General features: G+C 37.4%; 1 protein-coding gene and 2 non-coding genes across 8 annotated transcripts in view; all 3 read right to left on the reverse strand.

Annotated features, from left to right (window-relative positions):
- The window catches only part of SNRPN (small nuclear ribonucleoprotein polypeptide N), a 37,105-nt gene that overhangs the window by 16,310 nt on the left and 8,598 nt on the right, over positions 1 to 12,197 (reverse strand). For 4 of the 6 annotated variants that reach the window (XM_035023952.1, XM_035023954.1, XM_035023949.1 and 1 more), the window contains 7 exons: positions 11,397 to 11,508; positions 10,818 to 10,970; positions 10,238 to 10,376; positions 9,737 to 9,862; positions 8,932 to 9,145; positions 4,694 to 5,339; positions 3,902 to 4,052 (listed from right to left, as the gene is read on the reverse strand). In XM_035023952.1, the coding sequence (XP_034879843.1) occupies positions 9,084 to 9,145; positions 9,737 to 9,862; positions 10,238 to 10,376; positions 10,818 to 10,970; positions 11,397 to 11,508 (592 nt within the window). In that variant the 3' untranslated portion in view covers positions 3,902 to 4,052; positions 4,694 to 5,339; positions 8,932 to 9,083. Of the gene's footprint in view, positions 1 to 3,901; positions 4,053 to 4,693; positions 5,340 to 8,931; positions 9,631 to 9,736; positions 9,863 to 10,237; positions 10,377 to 10,817; positions 10,971 to 11,396; positions 11,509 to 12,197 lie in introns of all 6 variants that reach the window. The other 2 variants (XM_035023955.1, XM_035023950.1) reach the window with 2 other exon arrangements.
- LOC118023254 lies at positions 1,412 to 1,478 on the reverse strand. Its single transcript, XR_004682722.1, has one exon. It is a non-coding gene; the product is annotated as a small nucleolar RNA SNORD64 (small nucleolar RNA).
- On the reverse strand, positions 5,083 to 5,155 carry LOC118023256. The gene has a single exon (XR_004682724.1). It is a non-coding gene; the product is annotated as a small nucleolar RNA SNORD107 (small nucleolar RNA).

A 12,197-nucleotide genomic window follows, 5' to 3' on the forward strand; every position in this document is an offset into this window, starting at 1 on the left:
AAAGGAAAGGAAAAAGAATGAGATTATTTGGACAGGGCTGAGCCAGCAAATACCACTGCATGCTTTCTCACGGTAATAATAACTGACCACCCCAGGCTGTACCAAACATCCAAGATCAAATGACTAAGTCAACAGACTCCAATGTGTATTTCCTTCCTTCCTTATCCAAATGTTACGTTTCTAATTTAATTCAATTAGTAGAAAGGGTAGCTCATTTCTCTCAATTCATCCAGCATATCCCTATTTGTGAAGAATCAGAAACACTGAGAGAGGTCAAACAAATATGAGGTTATAAATATTCTAAAATTTCTATCAGGGACAGAGACTTAATAAGGGAAATAACTGTGAAAAGACTGACTCCCCTTGCTCCTTAAAAAAAAAAAAAAAGGGAAGTAATTTTTCTGGACCTCAAAAGATTTCCCTATAAACTATCAGTTGTCATTTATCAATACCCACATTATTTATATACACACACACACCACACATACTCCTTAACAAATTAAGATAACTATTTAAGAATAAGATCCTGGTGGGGCGCCTGGGTGGCTCAGTTGGTTAAGAATAAGATCCTGGTGTATTCAACTATCCATGGTACATTTCTATAGGTTTTTCCCTTATTACCTGTTTAATTACTATTCAACTCCCTCATAACTAAAATAAGCAAATCACAAGGACCTAATTGTAGAATGGCAATCACAGATAACAAAAGGTCCATTACTCATTCGAGTAAAGATAAATAATAAAGAATAATGGGAGATTAAAGTCCTGATTCAAAAGAAAATGCATGGTACTTAGCAAATTAGTTCCTCTCTAGGGCTCAATATTAACTGCAAAATGTCACTTTCATCCCCTTGAATCAGTAAAAACTTTTAAATCTCCATCTACAATTTGCTAAGATACAGAAAACAGTACCTTATTAACAGAATTCTAGTAATCCATCTGATGTATCTTTAGCATTCTGCTTAAGGTGTAACTCTCATTTCAGACCAAAGCAATATCTCAACAATAAACTAGCTATTTCTTATTCATACGGGAATTGGAGCTGCCTCATAGTTTGGGGACATGCTCTTGGGAAACAGGTATAAGGCTGGACCTGAATGATGATAATTAATATTAAAAAAAAAAAACCAGCATAATAGCTACGAAGTCTTTACTCTCTTGAAATTATTACTTGAAATTCATAGTGAAAAAGACAGGTGAGATATACAAATGTTACAAACATAGAAGATACTCTTATAAGGAAACTTCAGTAGTGGAATTTAGAATTCACTTCCCTTTATCTCACTGGAAAAACCCACACTTCTATTCTCCATAATCTGCACAATATTTCTCCAAATAATGTGAAATTTACAGGCTAAGAACTTATGTTCGGAATACGTGTGTCCCAAGTACTTGGAATGACTCTTAGGCTGGACTTCAGAGTACTCACATTAAGCTTCACTTCTTCATGCTCTGTAATCATAACTCATCATAAACCCAGTTAAGGTCTTTCCCAACAACTACTACTGTAGTTGTAAAGCAAGTAATACCTGCAGACAGTACATCTCTACTAATGCAAAGTCTTTTATCTTGGGAAAATGAATGATCATCTTCATTTAACAATGTAAGTTAAATGGCAGCAATATCATTCAACTTACACAAAATTAAGGTAACAATATGGGAAAAAAATTAAAGACAGTAAAACCGAAGCAATGTGACAGAATAACATTAAGATCTTTGGTGTCTTAGAACTAAACTAAATATAATAGTTATAAACTACTTCTACAAGCAAATTATCCAACAAACTGTAAAATGAAATATTCAAGTATCTTAAGGACCTAGATTACATTGAAAACATCCACCAAAATATTCCAGAGCTAAGTGAGAATCAATGTGAATGGTCAAATAAAATTAAGGAAAATTAAATAGATAAAACACAAAGTCCACTCCAGTAACCCTCAGTTTGTTTCCTGAGATTAAGAATTCCTGCTGGAGTGGTGGGGGGTGGGAGGCACAGGGTGGCTGGGTGATAGACATTGGGGAAGGTATGTGCTATGGTGAGCGCTGTGAATTGTGCAAGACTGTTGAATTACAGATCTGTACCTCTGAAACAAATAATACAATGTTAAAAAAAAAAAAAAAGGAGATGGCAGGAGGGGAAGAATGAAGGGAGGGAAATCGGAGGGGGAGACGAATCATGAGAGACTATGGACTCTGAAAAACAAACTGAGGGTTCTAGAGGGGAAGGGGTTGAATGATGGGTTAGCCTGATGATGGGTATTAAAGAGGGCACGTTCTGCATGGAGCACTGGGTGTTATACGCAAACCGTGAATCATGGAACACTACATCAAAAACTAATGATGTAATGTATGGTGATTAACATAACAATAAAAATTTAAAAAAAAACAAAGTCCAACAACAAGTCCACTGATACACAGTGTTGAGGATTCTGAAGGAGGTCTAATATCTCTAATACAAAGAACCAAAGTGATATGATAATATAATCCAAATTATCATGGAAAGAATAGAGCAGGCACTACTTTTCCTAATATAGATCTCCTAATACACAATAAATTACTCCTATCAGGAACTGTACTTTTTAACTTTCTTTCTGTTAATAATAGCACAAATAAGGGGAGGTGGGGGGGGATGCGTGCACTTGTGATGCACCAGGTATTGTATGGAAGTGTTGAATCACAATATTGTATACTGGAATCTAGTATTACACTATATGTTAACCAAATATAATTTAAATAAAAATTTTACGATTTTATTTATTTATTTGACAGAGAGAGACATAGCGAGAGAGGGAATACAAGCAGGGGGAGTGAGAGATGGATAACCATGCTTCCTGCTGAGCAGGGAGACTGATGTGGGGCTCAATCCCAGGACCCTGGGATTTTGACCTGAGCCGAAGGCAGGGTGCTTAATGACTGAGCCACCCAAGGCACCCCTAAATAAAACTTTTTTTAAAATAAAGGGAAAAAAAGAAACTATATAGGGGTAAAAATAAATTTTATATAATATGGGAACAGATATTACCACTTACATCGATGTGGATGGAATTGGAGGGTACTATGCTGAGTGAAATAAGTCAATCACAGAAAGACCATTATCATTTGGTTTCACTCATATGTGAAATATAAGGAACAGTGCAGAGGATCATAGGGGAAGGGAGGGAAACTGAATGGGAAGTTATCAAAGAAGGAGAAAAACCATGAGAGACTCATAGGTAATTAACTACAGGAAACAAACTGGGGGTTGCTGGAGGGGAGATGGGCGGGGGGATGGGGTTATGGGCATTAAGGAGAGCATGTGATGTGATGAGCATTAGGTGTTATATATGGAACTGATGAAATTACTGAACTCTACATCTGAAACTAATGATGTACCTTGGGTTGTCTTATTGAATTTAAATTTAAAAATATGGGAACAGAAACCCCCATGATTTCAGATGTACATATATCTAACCTCTCTGGGTCATTGTGTTCTCATCAACTGTAAATCTAAGACAAATGATTCAAAATCATCAAACATCTGGCTGATCTATGAGGCTTTTCATTGAATCTTGGCTATGTCATCTAATTTTTAAGATTAATTTTGCTCACCAAAGAAAATTAACCCAGTCAAGTCTTCTCCTACTATTTCTATTCCACATTAGAACTTCCTAAATTATAGGCAAAAAACATGAGTTAACAACATGGATTCTGGAGCAAAACTGAGGTGATATTGAATGCAGAAGAAAAACTGGGACAATTTCTTCCAGTCTGCATCCTTGCCACCAGAAGATACCAGGGCCCAAATGGCACATCCCTTTTAGTACACAGAAAGTCCCTTGAGGTTTCCTCAACTATTATCTGAGAAGTTGAAATAGGTATACTGTAGCCAACACCCAGTTGCTCCCCTTCATGGTCTACTCACTTTTGGCAGAGATGGACTTGCTGCGTTAATACCTGAAGCCGTTAATCAACATTCACATCTAGAACAAACACATCCTTGGAACTGGATTTCAAATACTGCTCTCTTATTGAGCCTTCATCATCTCACTTAAGCAGGAGAGATCCTCTCACCCCTGTAAAATCCAACAGAATTTTATTTCTACTTTTTGACCAAAAATGACTAAAAGGTATCCCCACAAACACATTGTAAACTTCATACCAAGGTACCTAGCTTCACTACAACAAGTACAGATAAACACCAAATAGTTCTCACTGGCTCCTATTTAGGAAGAGCTGACCACTTCCATGTTAAGAGTGTAGAGCTAGATTATTAGATAGGCATAGATTCTAATCAGACATACCACTACATGGGAGAAACTATAATAAATCTAAAAATTTGTGGGGCACCTGGGTGGCTCAGTCGGTTAGGCGTCTGCCTTCGGCTCAGGTCATGATCCCAGGGTCCTGGGATCAAGCCCTGCATCGGACTCCCTGCTCGGCGGGAAGCCTGCTTCTCCCTCTGCCTCTGTCATTCCCCTGCTTGTGTTCTCTCTTGCTCTCTCTCTCTCTCTCTGACAAATAAATGAACAAAATCTTAAAAAAAATCTAAAAGCTTACACCCTAACATTTAGAAAAATTAGCAATGCTGACACATTTCTTAAACATCTACTCTGTGATAGATTCTATGCCCATTGATCACTGCAGACAACTGAAGAAAAACAAAACCAAAAAAATTGTCCTCAAACACCAATGGTGTCCATGTAAAGACACTTACCATACTCACTGTATTTCATAATACATGTTCCACAAATATTAGTTCCCCTCTTTCCTGGACATCATCAGACACCTCCAACTCTGGCATTCAGTGTTTGATCAAAGAGGTAGTTGTCTCCTTTTACATGTCCTTACTTCCGTCTCAGCATATGTGTGTGCCTTCTGGGATCTAAGGAGGAGTTTCCTTTTTTGCTTTCAACAGCATATATGTTTAAAAAAAAAAAAGGGAAAAATAATGAGCTCAGAATATCTTTTGAAAATTTAAAAAAGAAGCCTTGGCAATGTATACGGCTACACCTGCCATTTCTAAGTATTCAAAGTTTTCACAGTAAGCCAAATTTTCTGTTGAAAATAATGTTCCCCGAAAAGTCTATTGAGGCACATTGACTGGATTTCAGAGTGTCATTTAAGCTCAAATTTTGAAATCATTATGTTCAGACAAGGTCCTTTGTCATCATGAACCTAGCCAAGGCCTCTATAATACACTATTACTTTTCTTTACAAGGTTATTTTACCTGGAGTGGTTTATGTTTGTCCTAAATGCAGCTAACACCGTTTTCAGCTTCCTTGCGATACTACTGGGTGGGATCCACAGTGACATGTCAGAAAATTGAGTTGTCAAATTCTCTCCTCCTTTCAGTCATCAACTATGTGGGCAAAAAAGACCTTCATAAGACTAAAAAAATTGCAACACAACAAAAATTATAAAATATCTTGCTTTACTTATTTACTATAATTCAAATATTGAGCTTTATTTTATGAATGGCCAGTCCCAAGGGAACTAGAATGCAAAGATGAGTTAAGAATTTGGCAATGTATTATCAACTGGATAACATGTATTTGAAAACTTCATATAATGTCAGAGGCTGTAACTGACTACTTGCTGAAATCAATTAAGTTTTATTGGAAATAAACACAATAAATTGTTTTCCTTATCTCTGAAATCAGATTATGAAAATTCTAGACAAGCATTACTATTATCACATAATTCCATAAGTTACTTTCTACTACATTATTATTTTACTACAAGTTAAGACCTACAAGAAATAAAACATCAGTTCAGTTTACAAAAATTACAAGACTTTTGGGCAACCCCCTTGGGTTCCCTCCCTCCTTGGGAGCTTTGTACTATCACTTTGCTATCACTCAATAAACCTTGCACTGGGTGTTATACAAAAACAATGCATCTTGGATCACTACATCAAAAACTAATGATGGGGGCGCCTGGGTGGCTCAGTCGTTAAGCGTCTGCCTTCGGCTCAGGTCATGATCCTAGGGTCCTGGGATCGAGCCCCACATCGGGCTCTCTGCTCAGCAGGGAGCCTGCTTCTCCCTCTCCCACTCCCCTTGCTTGTGTTCCCTCTCTCACTGTGTTTCTCTCTGTCAAATAAATAAATAAAATCTTTAAAAAAAAAAAAAAAAAAAACTAATGATGTATTGTATGGTGACTAACATAACATAATAAAATTAAATTAAATTAAATTAAAAAAAAAAAAAAAAAAAAAACCTTGCTTTGCTGCACACCAGAAAAGAAAAAAAGAAAAGAAAAAGACTTCTGGTATCACCTGCATGGGAATCCTGAAAAAGTTAAACTCACTGAAACAGACTATAATGGTGGTTGCCTTGCACTGACGGGGTATGGAAAATGGGGAGATGCTTATCAAAGGGTATAGACTTTTTTTTTTATTATGCTATGTTAATCACTATACATTACATCATTAGTTTCTTATGTAGTGTTCCATGATTCATTGTTTGCGTATAACACCCAGTGCTCCATGCAGTGCATGCCCTCTTTAATACCCATCACCAGGCTAACCCATTCTCCCACCCCTCTCCCCTCTAGAACCCTGTTTGTTTTTCAGAGTCCATCATCTCTCATGGTTCATCCCCCCCTCCAATTTCCCCCCCTTCATTCTTCCAAAGGGTATAGACTTTTAATTACAAGATGAGTTAAGTTCAAGGGATCTAATATACAGCATGGTGATTACAGTTAACAGTATTGTATTATAATATTTGAAATTTGCCAAGAGTAGATCTTAAATGTTCTCGCCACAAAAAAAAAAAAGGTAACTATATAAGGTGCTGGAGTGTTAACTAACCTTGTTGTAGTAATCTTTTCACAATATAGATGTATAGTAAATCATCATGTAACACATCTTAAAATTATACATTATTTATCAATTACATATTGATAAAGCTGAAAAATTACAGGACTTCTAAAATTTTACATGATTGAAGAGTAATGAGGTTATGAAGGCAGGAAGCTACATCACTTTTTACACACTTTTATACTAAGTCCCAGTTTACCTATCAGATCATATAAACACAAAATACCACAAAAAACTCAAAACCATAAAGATTTAAGGTAACATAACTATTAAATCCCAGAATTCTATTTGAAACTGTTATGTGAACCACAATGAGAAACCTATATTGGTGTGCAATGTGTACATATTCATGAAGTTACTGTTAATAAATATGACCAGGAAATCAAGATGTCATTGCCCAACTGTACTTTAAATATAACGTGTAACTCATGTGAATGCAGAATGGGAAAAATCCTAAGGGAAAAGTATTTACTGCCATGAATGTTTGAAAACTCTTATGTTATTATGTGTTCACAATGGAACTCTGTAGAAGCTTCTATCTAGCAATCTATAACAAAAGATCCACATTCAACTTACACACCACATGCAATTATAGGAGTATCTGTGCCAAGTATTTTTTTCAATATATGTTCCCACAATCAAGGTTAACAAACAATTCAAGGAAGTTCTAAGCAGAGAATATTACCACCAAATCAAAACACCCATTAGAAGTAAGCATCTTGCAGAATCTAGGGTTCTTGTCACATGCGAAAGTGGCGTTCAACTTTACTTAAGGAAATATGAGAGAACAGGTTTTCTTTGAATATGATGCACAATTGGGGTGCCTGGGTGGCTCAGTTGTTACACCTTCAGCTCAGGTCATGATCCCAGGGTTCTGGGATCAAGCCCAGCATCAGGCCCCCTGTTCACTGGGAAGCCTACTTCTCCCTCTCCCATTTCCACTGCTTATGTTCCCTCTCTCGATGTCTCTCTCTGTCAAATAAATACATAGAATCTTAAAAAAAAATGATGCACAATCACTCATGCCAAAATCTAAGGACCATCCACATTAGCAGATCTATGCAAGTAGGAAAGTTTTCCTTTCAAAACAGGAAAAAGTACCATAAATTATTCAAAAGTAGGTCCAGAGAGCCAACTGCATATAAAACAAGGCTCTTTGCATACCACCCATACAATTTAGAGCAGAAGTTCTAAGTCATACATATCAGAGTCAATTTTATCTTAACAGAAATGCTTTGCCTTCAAAGATCCTGATAAAGTACTTTGCCTAGGGCTCTAGTAACCAAGAAGTTCCATTGTAACATTCACAATCTCTAAAATAAGTATCACATCTCTCTTATACAAACCAACTAAACCAAGGAGGAGGACCTGGCTACTTTATGTTCCCTTCCTGATAGTGGCCATCAAGACTAGATACTACTTTGGGAGAGACCATATAAATTTGGTGACAACAACTGCAGTAATTTTGAGGGTCCCTTTTCCTTGGGAGACTATTAGTTGAAAGGTCATGCTTTAAAAGATGGAAATTGAAGGGGTACCTAGCTGGCTCACTCAGTAGAGCATATGACTCTTAGTCTCAGGGCTGTGATATGGAGCTCTACTTTGGATATAGAGATTATTTAAAAATAAAATCTTTTTAAAAATTAAAAATAAAAAATACAAGATGGAAATGGTGATATACACACAACCTTTATTTGGTAAAATCAAAGAAGGCGGCGCAATCTACCAGTCTGAAGTTACTAAGGAGTTAAAACCAATCTTCAACTCCTATTTTATAAACTACTCTTTCAATCAATAAATATTGATTGATTGCCCAGTTGAAAGCTTAGCAGTGAAATCTAAAAAAACTCTTCCCTCTTCCTTTTAAAAGTGAGTTCATCACTATTGCATGACCAACTCAAACTGGACCTAGATATTTGGGCATCTGGAAGAGATTGTCCACTCCTCTAAACACTTTCAGTACATCACTAAGTGATGCAACTGGATAATTTGTACTCAAGAGTATCAACTACATTTTAGGGTATAAGTTACCTGTATTTTAAGTAACACAACTTACCCAAATATAAAATCTCCCTGGCTCCCAGTACCCAGGTTCTTCCATTAATTTAAAAATTTATAAGGAAATACTTACTGGTAGGTAGTGATGATTATTCCAGGATCATATCATCTATTCTGATCACACAAGTCACAAGGGCACTGTAGAAGCTCATCAACTGAGATAATCTTCCATGAAAAGGAGTATCTCCAATCCCAAATGCTTTGATTTAATGAGCAAAGTCTGATTCAGTACCACAGTTTCCTTCCATAGGTGGCCTTACAAGGCCTTTCATCCCATCCTTTCTTCCCTTCAGGTATGTATGAAAGAGGAAGATGCCATATGTGAGGCTTAGCTTAGCCACTTAACCTCCTGGTTAAGGGTTTTCTTTTGTGTTAAGGTTATGGACTGATACCACTCAATGCACAAACTGAAAATTAGGAAGCTTAATCAGGTATCACAACCATTTTATCTTAAGAATTAAAGAGAAAATTATTTAAATGCATTGCTTATCAGAATTCACCTAGTCCATAATAACTTCAAGACCAGAAAAATCCCAGTCTTCACTTTGATCTCAATAAAATCAACAGGCAAAAAAATGTACAACATACAACAGTACCTCGCAGTTTAATTGCTCTGTGCATTTATTAGCTAATAGTAATGCAGCAAGGAGGAAACAATAGCTCACAAACACTCTACACAATTTCACAAGACACATTGCAGGGAAAAAAGTGACTTAGGAAGGATCAACAGTATCCTAGGGTCTTGGTGGACGCATTCCTGGGGGAGGTGGACCTGGGGGGGAAAAAAAAAAGCAAAATTCCATGGGACCATTAGAAAAACATCACGTAAGTATTAAGGGGCCCAGCTGGCACCACTGCACGAAAGTGTAGCCACTCACCTCTAATTCCTGGTGGAGGGGGTCTCATTCCTGGAGGGGGCATGCCTATTGGCGTCCCTCGAGCAGGGGGAAGCCCAATTGGTGGGCCCATGGGTGGTCTCATACCAGGTGGAGGAGCCATAATGCCTAGAGAAGAAAAACGGCAGAAAGAAAGTCCTCATAAATAAGCTCAGCTAAGATGACAGAATAAAATACAAGATAATATTTAAAGAAATGGGCCCAGATACTAAGTAGAGAGTCGAACATTTTTTCCTGGACCCTTACCATGTAAGCCATCCCCAACAATAGAGTCCACAGCTTTTCATTAAAAACTACTGTTTAAAAGTGGGAAACATAATCTAAGCAACTAGTTAGGTACTTAGGCTGTTCCTTAGTTCAGTGTCTTCTTAAGAGTATTGTTAGTCCTCACTTCCTCCAGATAAAGTATTTTTTCACATAACTATATATATATATATATATATATATGCGCCAAATTCTCTTACTTCTCTCTAATTTCCTTACCGGGAGGTGGTGTTGCTCGGCCCACAGGAGTGGGTGGGGTCCCCCGTCCTGGTGGGTACTGAGTTGGGGCTCCAGCAATGCTGGCAGTGGCAGCAACTGCAGCAGCCGCTACAGTGCCTCTTCCCTGTGGAGTCATTACCTGAGAAGGCACGGTCAGATACAGTCAAGGTAAGGCACATCCTCTCCTTGTTCAAACACAAAATAACTGGTGGATACCACGGCCTATTAAATGTGAAATAATTATAGCAATTTTGTATTTCTCCCATTATTTTCATTTTAAAAATCTTGGCACACTAATACATCCTCCTAAAACCCTACATTCCCTTTTTTAACCTATTAAGTCCTTTCACATTTTCTCAACTCTGGTTTACCCATCCGTATTTCTCCTTACTCACCAATAGTGGTGAGTTCCTCTTATCACGATGGCTCTAATCCTTTCCCCTCCTAATGTGTATTTGTCTTTCAGCACCCTCTGTAACATGCTGCTTACAGAGCACAGGATGTGCACTCAGGCTTTTAAACCTATTATTCAGCCTCTAGGCACTTTCTCTCGGTAATATAAAACCTTCTAGTTCCTCACCTGTTGGGATGGCCCCCCAACCCCTCGGACAGGGCCTGCTAATCCAGCAGGAGCTTGGGGAATTGGAACACCAGCTGGCACTCCTCTACCAGCTGCCCTGCCAACCCCAGGACCTCCTGCAGCTCCAGCAAGTGGTACCCGAGCAATGCCAGTCTGAAACAAGAAAAATTATTTGAAATCAAATGACTTACCAACATTATGAATAGTCTTATTCCTAAAAGATCACTCTTCCCACTATCTTCCCACACCACCTAGCTTGTATTAATTCTATACTCAAAGGAATAGACAAGTACGCCATGGAGGCATTCAACAGATTAAATGTACATATGTCAAATTTTGAGGAAATATAAATAACCACTCCCACCCTTCTCTAGGTAGTCCCCAGCACATAGAATAATACATCATAAAGTCCTTAATCACCAAATATGGACAAGTCAGCACTGACATTAAGTGCTGGGCACATTTTACTTGACAAATGTATACTATTATTGTGCCTCTTTGTACCCTCATTTAGCAAACATCTCAAATAATGTGATGTCTTCCACATTACTATTCTGTCCTACCCTACAGCTTCCTTACATCTTTGGGGGGTGGTCCTTCCACAGTCATGGAAACCAAGTTCTCCCCACGTAGTAACACCAGACCCAAAACCCGCTTTTCTTCACGCTCTGGCTGCTTCGCATTCTTTGGCCTATAAATCAAAAGTAAACTTTGTTAAGATAAGTTAGCGATCACTCACTAAAATTTACAGTTAGGTATCAACTAAGACAATAACTGATGGAAGACAATAATTGATGGAAGATATTCATGCTAAGTTATGACAAAACAAAGACAAAATACAAAAACACTAGACTCACTGACATATAAGGGTAAATGGTAAAGCCCTTTTCCTATCAAAATTTTCCAGAATGTTTCTCAGTGTTATATTTCAGCAAGATTAATTTCTTCTTTGTTAAACAGAGATGCAAATTATGTGGCTAAAACTTTTAAGACAAGTAAACTGAAATGTGTTTTCATGTTTACATGGGAAGTAAGTTTTTTAAAATTATTTTTTTAAGTAAATCTGGATGACAGACAGCTAAAATAGTAACAGTAACAGGCAATGATGTCATACCAAATGATAAAGAAAAAAATAAGGCTTTGAGTAAGAGATGCCTATGCATTTCTGGCCTTACCACTTATTATATAACCATGGGGAATTAAAAACAAATTAAAAAAAAAAAGAAGAGAAACCTTGTGTAGAGTCACAACTGTCAGCAGCAAAAATTATACATTCATGAGGCATATACTACATAATGCAGGTAAAAGCAACTGACAGTGCCATTCAACAATCCTCACTAAGTATTATCAGAGAATAATGTGCAGCTTAAAGCATTATGC

Source organism: Mirounga leonina, unplaced genomic scaffold, assembly GCF_011800145.1.
Source record: "Mirounga leonina isolate KUSES-001 unplaced genomic scaffold, KU_Mleo_1.0 Mir_178, whole genome shotgun sequence".
In the NCBI taxonomy this organism is placed as follows: Eukaryota; Metazoa; Chordata; class Mammalia; order Carnivora; family Phocidae; genus Mirounga; species Mirounga leonina.